The sequence below is a fragment of the Sceloporus occidentalis genome, unplaced genomic scaffold (assembly GCF_023333645.1).
Source record: "Sceloporus occidentalis isolate IW3139 unplaced genomic scaffold, rSceOcc1.0.p SCAF_13, whole genome shotgun sequence".
NCBI lineage: Eukaryota > Metazoa > Chordata > Lepidosauria > Squamata > Phrynosomatidae > Sceloporus > Sceloporus occidentalis.
Window position 1 is genome coordinate 7,650,526 of NW_028316993.1, and position 23,791 is coordinate 7,674,316.

At 41.9% G+C, this 23,791-nt stretch overlaps 1 protein-coding gene across 1 annotated transcript; it reads left to right on the forward strand.

Moving 5' to 3' along the window:
- The first annotated feature begins 1,222 nt into the window (after positions 1-1,222).
- LOC149304795 (sialic acid-binding Ig-like lectin 13) lies at positions 1,223-21,971 on the forward strand. Its single transcript, XM_089479126.1, has 8 exons — positions 1,223-1,277; positions 1,424-1,804; positions 2,782-3,084; positions 4,356-4,400; positions 5,082-5,324; positions 11,681-11,783; positions 19,294-19,375; positions 19,672-21,971. The coding sequence occupies exons 1-8, from the start codon at positions 1,223-1,225 to the stop codon at positions 19,870-19,872; spliced, it is 1,413 nt and encodes a 470-aa protein (XP_089335252.1). The 3' UTR covers positions 19,873-21,971.
- The last annotated feature ends 1,820 nt before the right edge of the window (positions 21,972-23,791 follow it).

Consider the following 23,791-nt stretch of genomic DNA (forward strand, 5'->3'; position numbering starts at 1 on the left):
AACAGTAATGCTAGGAAAGGTAGATGGGAAGAGAAAGAGAGGAAGACCCCAAACCAGATGGATAGACTCAATCAGGGGGGTTATGGGCAAGGCTTGCAGGATCTGGGTAAGACTGCAGTGGAGGATAGGGATTCTTGTCTCCGTTGGAGTAGAATGTAGATATATTTGTGTTATGGCAGTACACCCAATGTTACATGTTTTGTATTTTTGCTATATTTTGGTGCTAGCCATGTGCCATAATAAATTCATTCATTCGGATTTGGGGATGTCTCATCCATGGGGTCGCCATGAGTCGGAACCAACTCGAGGGCAGCTAACAGTAACAACAACAACAACAACAACAAAGATATACAGTGGACCCTTGGTATCTGCTAGGTTTGGTTCCAGGATCCCCTGTGGATACCAAAATCTGTGGATGTTCAAGTCCCATTATACACAATGACATAGTGTAATCATGCCCCTTATATAAAATCGTAAAATAAAGCCTTGCATATATATATATATATATATATATATATATATATATATATAAATTAGTCCATGGATTCAACCATCCACAACTGGAAAATATCCCTCCCCTGCAAAATCAATCAATCAATCAATCAATCAATCTATGGAGGTTCTTAAACAAACCCCCAGCAAATGCCAAGGGATCCCTCCTATACTCTCAATGAATGGCTCTCCAAATGGTGACTCTATATAATGTATTTATTACAAGAGGGGAAAAATATCAATTTATTTATGGAAACCTCAACACCACCCAGCAATCAAACAGTGACATGGAAGAATGGAAACAATGACTCTGTTATTGTCAGGTTAACAGTCAAAAATGTTCACTGCATAGGATGGTTTTTTTGTGTAGCTGATGTGTAAACATTTCTGGGTAGCACAATAGGGCATCAGTTCAGCATCAGTGAGACTTATAGTGTTTTGTTTACTTGCAAGTATACCTGCTCAGCAAGGAACAGCAACAGGATAAACTTTTGTTCAAGGCATTATTGTGGCTTATGAGCTGGGCCATGGGTTTTCCTTGGGCCAGCAGTGTGTGGGGAGATGAAGGGCAAAATGCAACTGGAAAGGGAAGGATTGCAAATGTTCTCCCTATGTGATGTAGTCCTAACAAGAACCACCATGGGTCTGGAACCTTGTTCTCTCCATTTCCTAGGATCCTACAGGTAATACCAGAGTTGCAAAGAGACTGAAATTTCAGAAAGAAGAGAAGATGGGCTATTCCCTTAAGGTCTTGGTTCTTGGATTGCTGTCAACTTGCCTGCAGGGTAAGAACTGGGAGCAGAGGGGGAGCTTGGTGGGAAACAGAGTCTCTTCTCTGGTTTATCCCATCCTTTCAAGTAAAGGGGTGCGATGGGTGCAAGACTGATTGTTCACTGCTTATATGGCTGAGTTTCTTCTCTTATCTTCCTAGGTGTGCAGTGTGACCCATCAAAATATACAATGAATGCCCCCACAGCTGTGACAGTCCCAGAGGGACTTTGCGTCATCATCCCCTGCAATTTCACTTATGACCCAGATCATGCCAGCAGCACTTCCACGTTGTATGGATACTGGTACAAAGAGGGAAGCACTGATAGGCTTCCTGCAGTGGCCACCAATGATGGGAGAAAAGCCATAGAAGACTATGCTCGGAATCGCTTTACTCTCTCAGATGAAGTGGCACATGGCAACTGTTCCCTCATCATCAACGATGCCCAAAAAAGTGATGGACAGAAATACTATTTCAGAATGGAGAAAGAAGATAAAGCAAAGTTTAGTTACCAAACCGTGAAACCATCAGTGAACGTAATAAGTGAGTGGTGACAAGAATATCTGTCTCTCTCCCTGAACTTCAAGTGTAATGTGCTTTTGGGATGGACTAGGATATATATAGCAACAGTGAAATACTCAAATACATCCACTGCTGTAAGACAGAATCCCCTCCCTACACACACCATTCCATGAAATTTGAGGTATACTGTATGCTATGAATACAGGCACAGATGAGATGCAACAAGAAATAATGGGTGGGACATGCCAAATTATCAATTAATGGGTATAGCAAGCAAATCATTTCAGCTCTGACACTTCTCAGCTGTACATGCTTTCCTAATGTCCATCTCACTGGCTCTTAAAGCAGTCTCTTGGTAAAGGCTTGGTCAAGATAACCTGCTGCCACTCGCTACTCCATGACATGTGGCATATATTCTATGCCACAAACACAGGCACATACAGGAGTGTAAAAATGTGCAACAGGGAGCAATGGAAGTGACATGCCATGTTTTGTAGAGGGGAAGCATCTGTTGCTTCCAGAGAGGGAAGGAATCCTTGGCCTCTGATCCAGAGTGCCTTTGGGAATGTCAGTCAACAAAGGAATCAAAGGAGTGTGGAGCCTCTTGTGTCATCCTTGACATGACATCTGTCAAACTAGCATTATACCCATCCCTCTTTTTATCCTTGATAAAGCTTTGATTCTCTTTGATGTATGTATGTAGAAAATAGTTTTGTGTCTACAGGAGTGTTTTTAGGTCCCCTCTTATGAAATTCCTCATTCACACACCGAATGGCTTCTTATTCAAGGTTTCCAGATTACAACCCAGAGCCTTCTCTCTTCTCTTTTGCTGATTCCTTATCACCTGGGACACAGGGACAGAAAACTAGATGAACTCATTATGTTGCTCCAGAGTAGGAAGTGCAGCCTATTCTGTTTGAGATGAAGTACATCTGGTGGGGAAACTGGGCTGGTGGGCATAGTTATATACTGACGACTTTCTTCTCCTCCTTCCTTAGACCTAGAAAACCCAGAAATAATATTTTCGGGAGATCTTCGGGAAGGACGTCCTGTAAACATCACTTGTACAGCCCCAGGAAGCTGCTCCTTGAAGCCTCCACACATCTTCTGGAAAGAGACACCTAGGAAAGTCACACCAAGGAGCTCTGAAATGCAGTCAAATGGCTCCCAGGTTTACATCTCTATGCTTGACTTCATGCCCTCAAGGACAGACAATGGGAAGGAACTCACCTGCTCTGTCACCTATGGAGGAGGAACCAGCCCTGTCTCCAAAGAGAGGACCGTCCTTCTGAACGTCAGATGTAAGTGACTCTTTTTATTCATGCCACATCTCAGCAGGAGTGTTGTAAGGTCTCAGTTTTTCCCACCACTGCTGTTCTAATCTGTTCCGATTGGACCTGAAATAGGTATACGAGGGGTAATGTCTCAAGAAAAGGATCAAAATGGTCTGTGTAAAATAACTGTGACTCATATTATTCATGCTCTGGCATATCTCCAGTCTGAGCATTGCTCTTGGGTACCCAAGATAATCCCTCCTTGTGATCTATCTCCTCTCCAGGCTGGCCCCACAGTTACAGATCATTGTGCTTCTGTCACCCACCTTGCCCCTTCCTCCTCAAGATACCTTTTACTTAAATTACTTAAAGCAACACTACTTTAGGTGCTATAACTCCATCCTACAGAATCCTGGAAATTGTAGTTTTTCAAGGACTTTGGTGGCAAAGAATGTTGATGCCTCACAAAACTATGAATCTCAGGATTCTGGAGGAAGGAGCCATGTCAGTTAAAGTGGTGTCAAGCTGCATTATTTCTACAGTGTAGATGCACCCTCAGTTTTGTATCTCTTCTACCCTGTATTATTATATTTATTATTATTAATAAATAGGACCCACATTCCCTGAGCTATGATTGCCTGGCTACAACCTGGCTTGCCTAGCTTGCCTTCATCTAAGGGTGAGATTGTGACAAGCCCAAAGGAACCCAGTGGATTTCTATGGTCAAGTGTGGATTTGAATCTTAATATCCTAGAGTCCTAGTCCAACATTTGAACTACTATATCATGCTGGTACCTTACAGAGCACTATTATTGTTGAAAAATTAAGTGAGACATTGCTGCTTCGGGTCTCTTTGGAGGTATGCTGTTTAAATGACGCATGGGTCCTACGAGTCCGGAGGTCGCACCAAAGCCACACTCCATTCCTAAGCACTGGAGTGCAGCTTTGGTGCAGCTTCCGGATTCTTAGGATGCATGCATCATTTCAACAGCATACCTCCAAAGAGACCCGAAGCAGCTTTATTTTGGCAGTCTGTAACAGGCCACAACATCCTTATCAAGGGGTTAGGAGAATCATTTGGGAGAATCATTTACAAATGCCCAGTCTTAACTCCATCGTTCTTGGCTCTCTGATGCTGGTTACTGCAAGAAACCAAATGATAGACAGAACCAAATTTTTGGTTTTCTAGTCTAGCAATAAACTGGAGTTGGGATGGAAAGTTCCTGAGATCAGATTCTCTTCTTCTGAACTTCCAGAGGAAGGTTCACTCACCCCAAATGCTTGCTCTTGTCCTACAGATGCACCCCTGATACAGCAAATTCAAGTTACACATGGAAATGACAGTAAGTACCTGACAGTACCTGAACGGCCACATTATTATTAAAATTAAATTGGGAGTTTAATGTATAGATTCTTGAAGCAATAGCAAGAAACATAAAGAAAATCCAAGACTAATTGATTCTTCCACAAGAGGTGATGTGGCTGGGATATCCAATGGTATACGCACATGTCTAGTTCATTTATGTCAACCACTCACATCCCTTTTTATCTTGTCTTATCCTGTAAGACTGAAAAGCACAGCCATAAAGCTTTTAGGTTTTGTGTGATGTGTTCTGTTGTAATAAGCACAGTGTCTTTATGAGGATGACAAAGATTGAAAGCCAAGGCCAAACCATCAGACAGATGAAGGAAAGAGTCTTAAACAGCAGATGCTAAGGGGACAGCCATGCCAGTTTGTTGGTTGTTTCTTCCAAGCTTCTTGGTTGTTCCCATATTTTGGGGGACACAGTGCTGGCTGCACCTCACAGCTTGTTTTTATTCTTCTAGAATAGTTTTCCAACCTCAGATGTAATTCAGAACATTGTTCCATTGCCAATATTTAACCTGTAGTTCAGTTGGCAGCCTAATAGGAAATGGGAACAGGGTAGCCTTAGGCATCCAGAGGTCTTGGAGAGTTTCCACAAAAGAAGTCATGCATCTTAGTTCAGCATTTTGTCCAATTCAATCTCTGTGAAATCTTTCAGGCTTGAAAAACTACACAGCACCATCCCAGATTGTAGTAGAGAAAGGTGACTCTGTTGTCTTGCGCTGTATGGCAGAAGGCAACCCGCCAGCCAGTGTCACTTGGGCAAAGGAATCAGTTAATCTCACGACAGACAAGGTACTGAAGCTTTCCAGTGTCAAGATGCAAGATGTGGGTGAATACAAATGCCATGCACAGAACTCCGAGGGCTCTGACACCACAAGCGTCCAGCTCTCCATAGCATGTAAGTGATGCAGCATTCAGATTTTCATACAAGGTTGTTACTGGGGCACGTCTAAGAGATCTTCAGCCACCTGGTGAAGATGAAGGGTGGGAGGTGCAGGAGAGACAAAAGGGAGCACTTCTCCACAAGTCACGTTGTTAAATTGTGAATTTCTCTACCACAAAATGTATCAACAGCCACTAGTATTCAAAAGGTGGAGAGACAGATAGATGCATTCATGGTGGATCACACTATCAATGTCTACCAGTCGTGGTGGCTATCTCTACCACCTCTAGGTCTATAAGCTGGCAGGTATAAAATACTAGCTGCTAGGGAACACCAACAGGAGAGGGATATGTACCTTCTGTTCAGCTTTGGGATTTCCCAGAAGTATATGATAGGACATATACACAAAGTGAACCTGAACTAGAGAGGTATTTGGCCTGGTCCAGCAAGATTCTTCTTAATTTAGTAGCAGACTAATGTCTTCCAATCTTCTTCCCTGCATGGGTTGGTGAGGAGATATTTTAGGGGTAGAGAGAGTTTTCCCCCCACAAAGAAATGACATCTGGATCCGAACCAGTCAAGCTTAGCCCAGTGTGCCTTGTTATTAACCATTTAGTCACATGCTCTCAGCCTCAAGGAAAGGTAATGGTGAACCTCTGAACAAATCTTTCCAAGAAAGCCCCATGACAGTGTCACCGTAGAGTCGCCATAAGTTGGGAATGACTTGAAGTTCACAACACACACACACACATGCATTTTAACTATTTTCATTACATTAACTGGAAAAATATGTAGAAAAATAACATTCAGGTATTTAAACATTTTAATCAAAAGAATTTGTATAACTACCACCTCATTAAATAAATCACACAATTAAATACATCACATCATTTAATAGGCTAAACTAGATTTCAGTAGGCTTTCAGATTTTGGGTCCTCTGTTTGACTCTCCCCTTGGGTTTGGGATCCGATGTTGAATTGGGGCCGGCAAAGGAAATCAGTTTGACTCCACGTGTTTGAAGTCTGTTGACTTTGACACAGAATAGGCAAGCAAACATTTCATTATCACATATGATTTATGAACATGTGATCTCTGGCAGAACTAGAGAGATTGTAGGTTTTCAAGATCTTGTTAGAGTCCGCTTTCTATCAGCTCCAAACAGCATGGCCGAAGGTGAAGCATGATGGGAGTTGCAACCCAACAACACTCTGAGTTTCCCACAGCTTTCCTAGTCCGGATCAAGAAGTGGGGTGGGTTCCTACAACTCCTACCTTCTTTTCCATTTAGGAGTTCCATCCCAGGCCTTATAGTTTATGGGGTGTAGCCACATTGTAGAATGAAAGCAGTGTGGCATCACTTTAATTGCCATGACAGAATCCTGAGATTTGTAATTTGCTGAAATATTCAGCCAGGTCTGTCAGAGAGCTCTGGTGCTTCACCAGATTACAAATCCCGGATTCTGTAGGACCGAATCATGGCTAAATGGTGTCAAGTTGCTTCAAATCTGCAGTAGGCCACACTCTTAGTGAACCCTGCCCTCTTCCTGAAAGAGACGTATCAGTAGAAAGGGATGATAAAGATTCCTGAGACTGATTCTTCTCTTACCCCTTTTCCAGACCGCCCTAGGCCATGCAAACAGAAGCGTCCCCATTGCTGGAGAGATGACAGTGGGTTCCAGTGCAACTGCTCCATCTGCTCATCCCCTATGCCCAGGATTCAGTGGCTGGTGGATGGGGAGACCCTGGAGGGAAATACCACCAAAGGGAACAAGCAGGTCACTACTTGGATTGAGATGGATGTAGGTACCAGCACCCTGCGCTTGACAGGGAACTGGGATGGAGATCACCATCTTGTCTGCAGTGGAACCAATGCCAAGGGAGAGTATCCCATCATGTTCTTCCTGTTTAGCTCAGGTATGTCTTTGGTGCAGGCTGGTCTTGTACCATTTCCTAAGACCGTATTCTAGGGAGAAGGCCATGTGTAGGGTTGCCAGCTGACCAGGAAAAGAAACAGAAGAAGAACCCAGCCTGGTTGTATACCGTCAGTGACAGCTATAGCTTCAGAAACCAGCAGGCAGAGCTTTTCATGGCATTGAGATAGCCATCATCTGGCCCATTCACACTACACCATCGTAGCATCATGATTCCACATTAACTGCCATGGCAACATCCCATGGAATCCTGGGGTTCATAACTTGGTATTACCAGAGCTTCCTGGGTGAGTATTCAAAATACATCTCCCTAAACTCCAAATACCAGGACTGAACCATGGTAGCTGAAGTGGAATCATAGTGCACAATGTGAACAGACATACCTTCTGCTCATGCCTGCAGATCCATTCCAGGGCTTATAAAGGCTAAGGAGCACAGGCTAGACAATAAACCGCCAACATTAACTTTATTTATTTATGATATTTATATATTGCCTCTCAACCCACAGGGGCTCCCAAGGTGATGCACAACACATAAAAGTGGCTAAAACAGAATAAAGATTTATTTATATATATATATATCACATTAGAATACACTTTTAAAACTTTTAAAAGCTATCTTAAAACTATCCTAAAATATCATTTTAAAACAAGAAATAAAAACAGATCACTTTACAGATCAAGCACACCATGCTTTTTCCAAATGGTCCACCTCTCCTGATTCTCTTTCTTTCCCCCTCTCCTTTGTGTTGCCCCTTCTCTGAACTTTTCCTGATAGCTATTCCAAGTCCCAATGGCCACATTTTTAACTTATATTGCTCCATTTACCTATCTGGTATCATAAGGAGGCAAACAAATAACTTTGTGATATTAGCAGCTGGTCCAAAGTGCCGGTGAATGGAAAGCGGATAGTTGCAAGGTCAAGAGAAAGTGTTTGCTTTCCCCACAATTTATGCATGCCCACTCTGTATACTTGGGATGGGTACATTGGAAACCTTTGGCCTTCCAGATGTCAGTTGGCAACTCTCACAGCTCTTTAGCCTAAGCCGGGGTAGGTAGGGCTGATGTCAATTAATTCCCATTTCATGCCCTTTAACATTTCACAGATGAAAACTGGGACCCATGTGGCCAAGCAACATCAGACTGTTGTGGTCAAGATGCAAAAGCTATTAAAGAGCAAGAACATGCATGCTAGGAGCGGCTGCAGCAGTTTGCTTTTAGCTGAGCCTACAGGGAAAGGGAAGATTCATCCCTTCCCTTCTCTTCCTCACTGCTGCATTAACTGAGTGCAAACTGAATTTTCACCTTGAACTTAGCTTGCAGCAATTCAAGCAAAATGAGGACAAAAAGGAAAGTAGGAGGAGGTAGAAACTAGAACATTTTAAAAGCAGCTGAAAAATGGGATGACAGAGGATTAATCAGAACTGTTCTTGCCCAACCATGACAGTTGGAGACTATGCAGGGTTGTTGTTTTTTTTGGCAGGGATTAATTCCTCCATAGTAAAGTATCAAGCCTAAAGACAATTTTCCATCTGGGTGCATACTTAATTTTCATCTCTATCCCAGGCATTCAGCACATGCTCAGAGGCCCCAGTGTCTTTCCTCATTTTTGCCCTTGAAAATACCTCCTAATAGGGACTGATTCCTGGCTTGAAATGAAGATCTGGACCAGCACTGTCTTCTCATATGTTTTCAAATGTGATTTTTATGATTCTTTCCTCCCAATTCTCCAAAGACCTTTCGGCATCTGGCCCGAAGGCAAGCTTGAGTGAGATTTTATTAAGTGTATCCACGTTAATAACTTTAATTTCAGAGATAAATGATTGCAATTAGAATAATTTAGTGCCGAACTGTTAAAAGTTTATTATTTTCTTCTAATGGCTTAGCCAAAAAAAAAGAAAAGAAAAAGTGATTAGCACTAGTACTTCCATGTATTTATTTTTAATTGTAGAGATAATACATTCGATTTTTAAAAAATCATCACTACGCTTTCAAGGTGCGATTTTAACGAGGGATAACATTGGCAATTACCGCTCATTTAATGCTAGACTGGAAAGTGTAGCTGCTGTGTTCATAAAAGATACTCTGTCCAGTTCACTGGAGTCAGAAGAGCTGGGAATCAGCCCTATTCCTTCAGAAACAGTGGAATTCCTTCAGAGCCGACATGTAGAACATTGCACTGAAATAGTATAAGATGTAAGTCTTAAACTCACTGGTTCAAAACTCAGCTCAGGCTGCATCCGCACTGCAGGAATAATCTGGTTTGACACCACTTTAACTGTCATGGCTTAATGCTATGGAAGTCTGGGAAGTGTAGTTTGTTGCGGCACCAGAGCAGAGCTAGCTTCCAAGATTGACTTAAAGACTGCAAAGGCTTTTATTCAGGTATCTGGAAAACCCTGTCGCTAAACCCTTTCCTGTTTTACACATCATCTTACAAATGTTGTTTAAATGCTGTTAAAGTTGTCCCTGGCAAGAAAAAGGGGAGACTGGAAAAGAAAGTGGAGAGGAAATATTTCTTTGCAAGCAGAAAAATATTATGTGCAAAAAGCCACCTTTGGCTTGAAAGGGCTGACAGTTCTAACCACAAATATCTGTTTATGGGGTGGGGAGAATAAGAAAAATAACATCTTCAAATGGAGTACAAGCTCTTTCTTCCTTTAAATCATACAAAGCAGGAGGAGTAGAGACCTGAACATTGCTTATTTTTCAGACACATTTTGACATCTGTTCATTTAATGGGCAAATCATAAAATTTAATAAGCAGTGACATGCAGCCTTGTTGAAATACATTTGTTGCAATCGTGCATATATGCGCTCGGCTTTTGAAAAGGAGAAGACATCTGAGAACTAATCATTTAGCAAAGGATATAGTACAGGAGTGTCCAGAGGCATAACATATCCAGAAGTGTGACCAGGATGATTGGGGGTCTGGAAACCGCGTCTAAGGAAGAACAATGCAAAGACCTGAAATAACTGAAAGAGGTCTTTGCTTTCAGGGGAAACATGCTTGCTGCCTTTGAATATGTAACAAGCCATTATGAAAGAAATTGAATGGATTTATTTTCTGCTGCCCCAAGGGGCAAGACTAGAAAAGAAATTCAGAATCGTAAAAAATGTCATTTCAGATATCATACAGAAAATTTCATAAAGGGCCAGTCCTATCATTAGGCAGTGTAGCAACTGCCTCAAGTGGCAGATGTAGGGGAGCAATGGTAGCCTACTCAACTGTTCCTCCTAACCCCATAGTCATTCTTAGAAGACCAGGGGTAGGCAGCCTTTTTGAGCCAGGGGCCGGGTTGCTGTCCCTCAGACAACTGGGGGGCTGAACTCAAAATGGCACCCGGAGCGGTGCGGATGCTGCGGCGGGGGCGGCAATTGGCGGCAGGACCAGCCTGGGGCCGGTCCCAAGGCCTCGCCTGTCCGGATCCAGCCCGCGGGCCATAGGTTGCTGACCCCTGTTAGAAGACAGTGCTGTGTGTGACCCACAGTTTGGCCTGCAGCGCATAAAATAGACTACCTCCTTCAACTGTGATGGTTTTTAACCTGTATTGTTTTAAATATGTTATAAACCACCTTGCATCTCATTACTGGGGAAAGGTGGGGTATAGTTGATGATGATGATGATGATGAAAACAATGATGATGATCACAACAATTTATTTACTTATTAGATTTCTATCCCGCCTTTCTCCCAAAGTGTGAATCATCATTAATTTAATTGTCGTTGTTGTTATGATGGGAATCCCTATTTCTCTGCCAGTGCTGAGATAAAATCCAACCATCAGTCCAGCTGGCCCTGGACACGGATTACAGTGTGGTGCCATCTTGTATTTTCCCTGACCAAATGTTAGCCACGGGCCATGAATCATGAGAAAAGGACCCTTATATGGAAAGAACCTTCCTTTTTCTTGAGCCTTGAAACCTTCGAATGAATGGAAATGATAAGGACAGTGTTTCTAGATAAGCTTTAGGAAAAGGCTAGTGGGCCTTTGACGCTCCAGAGGGTTTGGACCCAACTCATGATCCCTTACTGTTGGTCATGCAGGGTAAAGCTTTTGGGAATTGAAGCCTAAAACAAACGGGGAGTCATTTGTTCTCCATGGAGAGTTTCCAATATCACTTGGGCAGCAAATTCACTTCCAAATTTGAGTCCAGAATTGGAAGGAACTGTCTGAGATAGAGAGCTCTAATACTCACAGTATTTCCAGCACTGGGGATAGTGCTTTTAAAATTTACACTAAACCCCAGAGTGGCTTGGCTCACCTCACTGGCTACCACTGGTCTAACTACCCACCCCCTGTTTATGGTATGGGGTGGGGGAAGCATGTGCTGAAGAAACATCAGAGCTCTTAGCTCCATGGCAGGAATAAAAGAAGGCATCTTGAGATGTTGAGGGAAATAGAAGTTCACTGATTTCTCCCCTTCCTTCTCATAACCAGCAGAGTCCAATTGGAGTCAAAGCACAGTTACTGCTGTAGTGTCTGTCTTTGCCGTGTTTACTATCATTGTGCTCATCGTTGCAATCGTCTTGATTTCCAAAAAGTAAGTAGCAATGGGTGTTTCTGATAATTTCTGGATGGCTGGAGGAGTGAATTTGAGATGGAATGGAGTTGAGATGGAGAGGATGCCTGGCAAGAGGGTCAAAATCGTTGTGAGTGAACTGTGATCCAAAGACACACATACAAACACAGTTTGCTGTGGATTTTATTTTCAAAGCTGCTGTTTAGCAGCCAGTTTATACATCCAGGCTGATATGAGGATGATTCTGATGGCTCGGTAATATTGAGCCAAACAAGTTCCCAACAAATTCCAGGAATATAGCTAAGGCTGGGGGAGAGGGTACTGCCCCCCAAATATGAATTCTGCCTCCCACTTGAAATGTCCTGTCATCACTTCCCAAATTTCTAGCATTGCAGCAACTTAAAAGTTCAGCTGAGCATTTAGAAAGACTGTACAGTTTTGTCATCCAAAGAAAAGGGGCAGGCAAAATAACTGAGTCAATGACAACAGAGCAAATACAAGAGTTGAATGTGTGAAAGATTTTCAGTATTTTATCCTCTTTCAATGATGGGAAGCCCAAAGGAAAAATTCATTTTGGAAGACTGTATTATTATTGGGGGAGGGCAATGCCTTCATTTTATCTCCTCTGTAGCCACAGGTTTGTAAGAGCTATAGGAGTGTTTGCAAAGTGATACTAGACAATTCTCAGGGTTTGGAAAAGTCACTTCTTGAAACTACAGTTCCAAAAACAATCCCATAGACAGCAAGGATCAACACCCAAAAGTGACCTTTCCAAGCTTTGTCAATTTTCAGAACCTTTCCAGACATTTATCTTCTCCCTGAGTGACTGCCCAGATGTTATGCATACATCCAGTTGATGTTGCCCTGGCATGCATCTCTTTTGTGGGTAAATTGCTGCTTTCCCTACTCATTAGACTGCAAATTTTCATTGCTAAAGAATTGTCAGGACTTGGCAAAGGTGAAAATCTAGACAGTCTCACCCACCACTAGTAATAGTTGTGGAGTTTGTTTGCTACAACCTCCAAGGAAAAGGCAGCTTGCATTGCTGGAGAATACATGTAGGACAGGGTTATCCTGTGAGCTTCCTAGAAGCATCTGGTTTGCCATTTTGGAGAAACAGGATCTTGGACCAGTCAAGTTATATTTTTGGTTGTGTCCAGGAAGCCTCTTTTAAAGTTCTTGTCTTGTTAGAGAACCAGTATGGATAGCTCTTAGAGGGATGAATGAGAGTTCGGGAGATCAAGGTTCAAGCTACCACTGCACTCTCAAATTCACTTGGTCACTTTGAACCAATTCCCGTCTCTCAGCCTCACTTACCTCACAAGTTGGAGTAGAAAGAATATTGCAAAATATTTCAATAATAGATAAAAATGGAGTTTATGAGTGCTTGGCAAACCCCAACAAGGAGAATCCTGAACAGATGGGGAAAGCATTGCAGTTCAGACATTAATTTTGTGTGTGCCAAAAATGGCATTTTCTGACCAAATGGACCATGCTTTGTTGGGGGGGGGGAGGGAGGGGCAGAATAAACCTTGAAGTGCAAGTATTTTTCCAAAAGGTTTCAAGGACTTTCTTGCAATTATGAAAAGAAATAGTACAATTATTTGTCCTTGCTTACTTGAATGAAATGCACAAATTACATCCCAATTGACAGAGTTGTTGTGAACATGATTTTCTATGTGGGAGAAGAGTCTTTATATTACCTTGAGCTCTCTGGGGATATAACTGCGACTAACAAAGAAATAATATCTATGGAAAGCTGGAGAGGGATTACTGAACAAATGAGAAAACCTATATGGCAAGCCCCATCAACTGCTGCTATGCTATTCCCAGAGCTTGGGAAAGTCACATTTTGGAATTGCAGCTCCTAGAATTGTCCAGCCAACACGATAGCAGCCAGTGGAGGGCTGTAGGTGCAAACAGAATGGAAGCAAGGCAGCCTGCTTGAAGGTAGCTGTCTCCATCACAATTCTGCTTCCAACACTGAATGGGGTGATCAAGCCCAGCTGCATCAAATGCTCATCCCATTCTTTCAGTCTTCATGAGGCCTAGTAAATGGGATTGGTCTTTGGGATATACTGATGCAATGTTTAGGCACACTAGTACATGATCCTGAGGTGGTTGCCATCATTTATTAGTTAAAGGTATATTATTTACAGTTCCCAGGAGTCTTGTTTTATACAGGACATCCCATTCTTGGAAGTTTTACATCCAACCCCAATCTGATATTGCTTGAACTGTTGAGAGTGAGTGTCAACCACGCTCTCATAGCATTTGGCACATGGCAATCAGTCCTCACCAAATGCCAGGGATCCATCTATGGGGATCACAGTGGACTCACTGCTGTTCCTCTCTGTGGAGCGAGCCAAGCAGCACTGTGACCCTTTTCATGATGGCTGGCATTGTCTCTTGGATTCCTGCAAGATTTGAAATCTCACAGAAGCCATAGGATCTCATGGGAAGTCCTTCTCTTATGAGACTTGAGGTGGTTTTGTATAAGCCTGCTTCATCTGCCTTGGCCAGTCTTGAACTGGTCTGGCAATTTAGGAGAGTATGGACCCATACAGACAGGCCAAAACAAAGCTGCTTCGGGTCACTTTGGCGGTATGCTATTTAAATGACGCTAAGGACTGGAGTGCAGCTTTGGTGCAGCTCTGGCCTCTTAAGATGCGTGTGGATTTTAAACAGCATAGCTCCAAAGTAACCTGAAGCAGCTTTATTTTGGCCTGTCTGTACAGGCCCTATCTCCGCTATTGCTTTCCAGAAAACCTGGCAACCCTGTTTATACCACACTTTTTCCTCCAATGACCTCAAGGCAGTATACACAATCCTCACTATAACTTCACAACAACACTGCAAAGACTCACTGGCTCTATGGTTATCTAGTGAATTTCATGGCTGAGTGTAAACTAGAACTTGGATCTCCCAAGGGCCAGTCCAACACCCCAAGCATTATGTTATACCAGCTATCTCATTGAGAATTTTAATGTATTTTACTACATCTCCCATCACCCCCAACCAGCCAGCCAGAGCTGTCTTGGAATAATGGGAGATACAATTCGACACATCTTGCGGAAGGCTGGTTTATTCAATTAAGCTACGCATTGCCTGAATACATTCTCTCTTTTCTCCTTGAAAAATATTACTTACACTATGAATAATCTCTGAGATTTATTTTAAAAGCCTCTCTTCTATTTCATACAGAAGATAACCTGTTCTTTTTTTTGTCAATGCACCATTTTTTACTGTTTCAGTGTTGCTAATATATTCCTCTCTCTCCTTTTCCCTCTCTCTGTCTCTTTCTTCTTTAATTCAAATATGATTTTTTTAATGAATGCTTCCCTCATATAAGCTTTATTAGTTTCCCATATAGTTAGTTTATCCTTCTCAGGAGTATTATTAAGTCTGAAAAATCCCCTTAGTTCATCAGTACACCACCTCGTTGTCTGACAATAACAAATTATTTAATTTCCCAGAGCAAAGTTGCTCTTATTTATAATTGATCAACCTAAATATGCTGCGTTAAAATCAATTTATGCCGAAGCTCCCAAGTAGGCAGCCTGCAAAAGAGATATTTCAGAGGTCGGGGAGAGATCAGGCAGATAGATCTGCCTTAGACTGAGACACAGCATTGGCTCATTTAGCCCCGTATTATAATCTGACTGGCAGGGAATACTCCTCAAGGTCTCTGGCAGGGCTCTTTCCAAGTACTAGCACTTTAAATATCTATTAATTCAAAGATTAGGGGAGATCAAAGTGCAGACTTCTAGATGTTCTTGGACTGCAACTCCCATCAGTATGGCTGATAGCACAGGCTAATGTGCATCTGCACAGCTATGCATTCCTTAGCCGTCTTCTGTGGATTGAACCTAGAATCTTCTACCTGCCTATAGGCCAGTGATGGCGAACGTATGGCACGTGTGCCAGAGTTGGCACTCAGAGCCCTCTCTGTGGGCACATGTGCCATCGTCCCAGCCCAGTTTGCCAGAGTTTGTTACTAGAAAGCCAGAGGGACATGGCACTTAGCAATAAACAAGTGGGTTTTGGGTTGCAGTTTGGGCACTTGGCCTCAAAAAGGTTCACCATCACTGCTATAGGGCCTTCTCCATACCCTCCAACATTCAGAGATGAAAACGGGGGGAAGGGGGGGGGTCATTCAGACGCTGTTGTTTTTTATCGGAATGGTGCAAATAACCTCAGTCACTCATTCTGGGTTTGCTATGAAACAACATCTTTCCGCAAACAGCATCTCTCCATGATACATGAGACCAAGCAACCTTAAAGTGTGATCAAGAGAGCAAACGATAATTTGGAAGAACACACAATCTAGGAGAGGCTGCAGTAGTTTGCTTTTATAATAATATAATTTATTTATATTCCGCCTTTTCCTGGAGGAATCAAGGCGGATTACAGCAAAAGCGATAATAAAATCACCTTTCAAAATCACAATATACATGATACTTGTGAAGGGCAAGATTGTGACCGTCTTCTCTTCGCACACACCTTGCTGAGTTAACTGAGCGCAAACTACATTTGCACTTTGAACTCAGTCTGCAGTATTCAAAGATATAGCCGTGTTAGTCGGTTGAATCAGTATGTAGAGAGATCTTGCAGCGCCTTTGAGACTAACTGATAGAAAGAAGTTGGCAGCATGAGCTTTTGTAGGCTAAAGTCTACTTCCTCACATGCATTTGGAAGTAGATTTTCATCTATGAAAGCTCATGTTGCCAACTTCGTTCTTTCAGTTAGTCTCAAAGGCGCTGCAAGATCAGTTTGCAGTAGTTGAAGTAAGCCAAGGGGGAGAGTAGGAAAAAGAAAGAGAAACTGGGACATTCTAAAATCATCTGGGAAAGTGAGAAGATGGAGGATAAATTGGGATGGTCCCTGCCAAATCAGAGTATACTTTCCCAATTCTTTCCTCTTCTTTTTGTATTTGGACTTCCAAATACAATTGGGATGAATCCGTTACTTATCCTCAATGTATCAGTTTGCTGAAGACATCTCTATATGCTTACTTAATAGTAGGGAGGCATTCAAACATTAATTTGGACCTAAGGTTCCAAGATAAAATACTGGAGACATCTCCTGTTCCTTTATAGTTGTGTAGAACAGGGAAATTCAGCAAGTGTTGCTTGTGACCTGGTTGTGTGACAAGCAACACCTGCTGAAATTCCTTCTTAAATACATTAAAATGACAGGAGCCCTCTCCAGTTTTCCCTCTGGCAACCCTAGTCAGACCTGATGTGTCAAGGCAATCTGGACCTTTGAAAGCCCCACTCAAGGTCCAACAAAGCAATAGTCAACGTGAAAAGAAATTTGGTGGATGATTTGCTATAGAAAGCTCCAGACCTTAGGAAAGCCATTTTTGGTCTACAACTCCCCAAATCCCTCAGCCAGCATGAGATTATGAGAGCAGTAGTCCAAGAAAAACAACTTCTCTGAGCTCTGAAATGCACTCCTAATATTAACTTCCCCAAGGAACAGTTTTTCTTCCTCCACAAAGCTGTCATTTCCTTAGTCACATATTTGTGAATCAGCCCAAAATCCAAGTTTGCTTATTTTCCCCTTGAAATAATGACTTCCTCTCCAATTTGTCATTTAGTAACACATTTCGATGCTTGAGGCTTAGATCAATCCATTCTCCGAATGACTAACATATTCTCAAATTCCTTTTGAAAAGTTGCTCTTTATTCTTCATTCATCACATTTTTAACCCATGAATGTTTTAGTACACATATAATCAGACTTGCAACTAAAGAGAGAAGCACAACAAGGAAGAGGAGAGCAGTTTCTTAGGCAAGGCTCAGCCAAGTCATGCAGTTAGCATAAAACTTGTATATGGAACGAGGCATAAGACTGAAAGAGTCTCCAACATTTCACGCATGAAAACCAGGACACTGGGGCATTTTACATACAGCTGAAAAAGTGGAATGGCAGAGGATTAATCAAGACTGTCTTTACCAAGTTGGGATAGTTGTAGGGGTTGGACTTAGCAAAGCCTTCTTCCCTCAACCCTCCTTGACTTACACATTTTGTACATTGTACACATGTACAGACACAGCACCAAGCTAATGCTACCTGGTCTTCATGGCTCCGATCTCCCTACTTTAGCCTCACAGCAACCCTCTGCAATACAACATTTTCTCCTTATTGTATTTCCTTGAAGCAATAGCAAGCATACAGCAGATATTTCTATATCTCACTGCCAGTTTTGGATTACATTCATTTTGCTTGCACCTTTGTATTTTAAATTCCAAAAAATGAACCATCATATCCTCAGGTATCACATGTTTAGAGGATATGCCATGTTTATTCAAAAAGGTGCATAGAGCACTACTGTTTGTTGATAAAAAGTCTTCCTATTAAACAAGCCAATAATTTTTCCAGGTTTTCTGCTAAATATTCTCCTTCACACAGTTCAGGTAAGCCTCTTTACTCTGGGTTGTTTTTATTTTATTCTATTCTATTTGTTATCTAACCTATTGTTTAAGTTATCGTTGTAGTCTTTTGATTCTAACCATCTGTCCTCTGCTTTGTCACTTACACTTTTAGACTAGTTTTCAAATAAACAGTTTCAAATTATTCTTCTCCAAGCATGTGTCTCTACTAACTGTGTTACTAACGTTCCTTCTTCGCCTTTAACATGTAACATCCAGTGAAAAATTCCTTGGGAACAAGGGAACAAAAGTCTCTTTGAATTCAATCAGACTGACTTCTAAATAGGATCAAAAAGCAATGTGCATGTCCTTGATTCCACCTTTTTCTTGAGGTTCCTCTAATTTCGAAAGAAAGAATGTACGCCTGTGTGATTTCTCCCCAGCCTTGCTTATGCATGCCTCCTACACTATTATCTGTTATAAAATCTAGGTGACCTTATCTCTCTTGGTAGGTGGAGATGTAGGGCACTGTATCGTACATTCAGAATGAATATTAAAGAGGGATATGATAATCTCTTGGATGAGATAGTGTCTGGAAAGGTCCTTATAATAAAGGAAGAAGTAGGGGGTTCTTATGGTTTGGATTTTTGAGGAGCAGAACAAGCCTGCAACCCATTCACACTATACAGTTATAGTGCTATTATTCTGCTTTAACTGCAATGGTTCCAGTCTATGGTATTCTGATATTTGTAGTTTGCTGAGGCACCGGAGCTTTTTGTCTGAGAATTCGAAATGCCTTTCTTTAAATGCCCAATCCCAGGTTTCCATAGGGCAGAACCATGGCAGTTAAAATGGAATCACAGCACTATAATTTTATAGTGTAAATGGGCCCTCTGGTTCTTCCACGCATGTCCAAATATTCAACAGTGGATTGGTTGCATTTCTGCAAATCATGACTTATACCACAGCCGCTAAATCAGTCCTAATACGATCAACACTCCCATCCCTGTTATTGTTATTGTTATTGTGCACAATTGTTATTAGTAGTGGTGCATCTGTAAAATGGTAGTGTTCATTGTGGGTTAGTACTTTACATCCATAGTGGAGATAATCTGGCCTTGGTTAGCTGTAAAGGGAATGAAATTTCTTTGCAGGTGCCAAAGAAAATCTATGACCGACTTGGAATCGCACAAGAAGCTTCGGACACCCCACAGCGAAATCTCTTCCAGTGGCCAGGTCTGTAGTGTCTGCTTTTCCAGTCCTGCTTTTAAGCAACCCACATTGGCACTTGAGTGACCTGCAGCCAATAGGAAGAGCTGGGTCTCTGGGTATTTAGGTGGGCATTGAACACCTGCTGCTTCTTTCTCCTAAAGCAACCCAAGAGAAGCAACATTTTCTAGCAACAGCTCTCACAATCCTGCAACCTTTTTCAGGATTCTGGGAGAGGTGGTCCCAAAAGGTATGTTTCCAAGCCTTCTGGGCTTTCTGGGCTTAGTATAATACTGAGTGATTGTTTTCCCTTCCACCAATAGGGTTTCAACACCATAGACCTTAACAAAGAGGCAGGCAATTATGTTCCCAAAGAACCGGAAAAGGCGGAAGAGTCCGCTGACATCGTGTCCAGTGATCCTGACGAACTGCATTATGCCTCTATAACGTTTACTGTGCCGAATCAGATGCCCGAACCAACTTCAGAAGAACCTCAAACTGAATATGCTGAAATTAAGAGATAATTGCAAAGAAACAGACTTTGCCAAAAAACAGAAATGGCACGTCAGAGGGACTCTTCAGTCTGGTTGACATTGGGGGGGAAAGTTACCGTTTGGTTCTAACCAGATGTATGTCTTTGGAAAAAAATTACTTCCTTCTGAAGCCTCAGCTTCCCTTCTTGCCCTATCTACATTTCTGTATTTTCCTTGGGGGGCTGTGTTGACGTTTGTTTTTTGTAGCACTGCCACATGGTCCTGGATTACACAGCTGCAACAATTATTATGGTCCCCCTCCTGGGAACCAGCTTCGGTTACCCTCCTTTGATCGACAGCAATTTTGGAAAGGAAGGGGGTAGAGCTCAATGGCAGTGTGCATGTTTTGGAAGCACAAAGCACCAGTTTCAATACTTGGCAACTTTCTGGCTAAAAGATCTCAGCATCAGGAAGGCTGAGATATACACCTTTCTGAAATTCTGGAAATGCATCCCAGTCATACTGAGTAGGGTTGGAACGAATATTTGAAAATACCCAAAAAATTGTCAGGAAAATGTGTATTTTCTAGTGCAATATGCAGCTGTACCAGTTAATGTGAAATCATGGTGCTATAACTAGGTAGTATGAAAGGGCTCTGTGTATCATACTCCTATTAAAATAGCAGGAGCAAAATTGGCTGGCTTATTTTTTCTCTCTCTCAGTAGCCAGTAAGCCAAGGATTTTCAAATTGAGATTTTTTTTCCCCCAGTTGATATTAGTTCAGTATAGGCTTTTCCAGACAGGGGTAAGAATTACAGGCAGGTCCATGTTTTGCTAGTTGGTCAAGAGACTGGCACTGTATAGCACATACCTATACACAGGCATTGATTTACTGTCCATCCCAGGCTTCGAATGGAACCCTTGGAAACCCAGACTTATGTGTCTCTGTGTTTAAACACATTTTCATTCGATATTCAGACAAAGAGGCCCATATAAAGTCAGAATTACATTTCTGCCAGTCACTACTTCATTGGACCATTAAATGTTAACTTAAGGTACAGTGCTCATAGGGTTGAACAGTGAGATGACATTTAGAGATAAGGGCATCCTAAATCTTTGTCCCAAGCAAGAGTGATGTAGCATTTAAAAAGGAATGCATGTTTTGGAAGCATGAAGCACCAGTTTCAATATTTGGCAAATATTTGAAGGGGTGTCACATTGAGGAGGGAGCAAGCTTGTTTTCTGCTGCTCCAGAGAACAGGACCCGGAGCAATGGATGCAAGCTGCAGGAAAAGAGATTCCACCTCAATATTAGGAGGACCTTCCTGACAGTAAGGGCTGTTTGACAGTGGGACACACTCCCTCGAAGTGTAGTGGAGTCTCCTTGTTTGGAAGTCTTTAAGCAGAGGCTGGATGGACGAGGGTCGGGTATGCTTTGATTGGGATTTCCTGCATGGCAGGGGGTTGGACTGGATGGCCCTTGGGGTCTCTTCCAACTCTATGATTCTATGATTCTATGAACTTTCTGGCTAAAAGATCTCAGCAAGAGTTCTTGCTCAGCCTTGAAGCTCCTCTGTTGGTCTTGAGTTGTGATTATCTCATGGTGTAAATTATTATGCAAGGATATTGTAAGAACACAGTAAAATATTTCCTATGAAATACATCAGAGTTTGGGGGAAATCAGGCAAGTTTTGCACCTGCTTTAGACTCCAACTTCCATAATTTCTTATCATCAGCCATAGTGGCTGGGGCTGCTGGGACTTGAAGTCCAAAACATCTGGCAGGCCAAAGGTACTCCATTTCCAAATTCAAATAATGGGTAATTTGGTTAATAGTAATCTCCTATTCTGGCATATCTAGCTGACATCCTTCTTGATGGTGTTTAGATGTCAAAAGGAGGGATTTTGTCTATGGTATCGTTTCTCATTATTATTATTATTATTATTATTATTATTATTATTATTAGTCTGGGTTGTTTCCATCACTCTCCATCTCCTTCACCCTTGTTATATCAATGACTCATTCTGTTTTTTTAAAATAGTATTCTTATCTTGTAATTTATATATTCTATTGTTTTGTTTTTGATTGTAACAGGAAAAAGTTATCCCAGTGATGGGGCAGAAATATGAAAAAGAGTTTTTAAGTAAATAAATAAACAAGTGAGAAATGCTTTGCCTGAAGCTCTTTGGAAGAAAGGGACAAAGGGGGAGGTGGGCATAAATACATTGGCACTCCATCTGTCACCTCACATTGGGAAGGTTCTGCGCCACACGGCTTGTTCACCCTTCGCAAGTGTGGCACGAACCAGGCAGCAAACACCAAAAAGCCAGCTGTGAGAGGGAGCCTTTTTGCCTCCTCTGTGAAATAAACAGCCACTTGCTATCCATCCTGCTGGTTGTTGTACATGTTGTGTGTGTGCGAGCATGACAGCTGTGGAGAGAAGCTTTTATTTAGAAGATGCGCTGGTTAAGGGATGCATCCTTATGAGAAATCACACGGCAACAGTGACATCAACTGGCCAAGGAAAGACAAAGGAGGGCATTGTCCCAAGATGTTAGGAATGCAAACCTGGATTTTATGAAGCTGCTTTGAGTTTATGTATAAGGAAGAATCATGGTTGGTTAAGAATTTACTCACAACCACAACTTGCTTTATAAAATTCAAATGAGAAAGAAGCCAAAGCAATGATTAATCTGTCCAGGCCCAAGACAGTGGCAAGAAACAGGTAAGTGACATTATTGCTGTTGTTGTTGCACACCTTCAAGTGATTTCCAAGTTATGTTAGCCCTAAGGAAACCTGATCACAAAATTTTCTCAGCAGGATTCCATCAGAGAAGGTTTGCCATTTCCTTGAAGCTGAGAGAGAGTGACTTGCCCAAGATCACTCAGTTGGTTTCCATGGCTGAGAGGGGACTCAAAACCTGATCTCTCAGCGTTCAACACCTAAACTACTACATCACTCTATGACATATGCAAACATAAGTCCACCTTACACTAGTGTTGCTAGGTTTACAAAATAGCAATAAAGAACAGCCAAAATTCATTGACTATTTGGAAACAGCTAATAACCAGTATTGGCCAGAATCCTGTTGGTGCATTACATCTTCATAGGTGAAGTCACATCCGGAGGAATTACAGAATTGGGTGGTTCTGTAACATCCATATCCAGTAGAGGAGTGCTGTTACATAACTAGGTAGCAAAACCAGCAAAGTCACAGGTGCACAATGGGACCAACGCACAATGTGATGTAAATTGCATCAGTCCCAATACACATTACATCAGTCTCAGTGTACATTGGGTACCAATGTGCACATGCAATCTTCACAGTGTCCTCTTCACAATTCAGTAAAGGGGTTTCTTGGCACCTCTGTTATGTAACTAGCTATACATAAAGTTACGTAATGTGAGAAGTCATATAGGATTACGTTGAACAATTTCATTTCACTTGGTTATTGCTGTGTGCCTTCAAGTTGTTTCTGACTTATGGTGAACGTAAGACAAAACCTATCATGGAGTTTTCTTGGCAAGTTTCTTCAGAGGGGTGTTGCCATTGCCATCCTATGAAGAAACTGTAACTTGTCCAAAGTCACCCCTTGGGTTTCATGGCCCAGCAGAGATTTGAACCCTGGTCTCCAGAGTCCTAGTCCAACACTCCGATAAAATAATAAAATAATAAAATAAAGATTTATATTTAAAAATAAATAAAATAAAAAAGAAAGCACCAGAATTACACTTGCACACGATTCCCCTGAAATGCTGTATTTAAATATTTGATCACTCTTCTGTGGCTTTATAGCTGATCCTAATAAAAGCCTTTCATGGTTGTTCTTTGAGATCCCCAGCAAACTGGGGGAAACAAACCTGCTACCTTCAAAATTTATTTCTTTTTAGCCTATCTTTTCTTTCGGCAAAGGAAGAACATCCCAGCAGGTGGTGCTATGCACAAGTGGATGGCATCTTGAATGCAGC

Coding starts and splice junctions, on each gene's coding strand:
- LOC149304795 (XM_089479126.1), top strand. CDS start 1,223: ATGGGCTATTCCCTTAAGGTCTTGGTTCTTGGATTGCTGTCAACTTGC. Junction 1,278..1,423: donor GCTGTCAACTTGCCTGCAGG/GTAAGAACTGGG, acceptor TTATCTTCCTAG/GTGTGCAGTGTGACCCATCA. Junction 19,376..19,671: donor AAATCTCTTCCAGTGGCCAG/GTCTGTAGTGTC, acceptor TTCCACCAATAG/GGTTTCAACACCATAGACCT.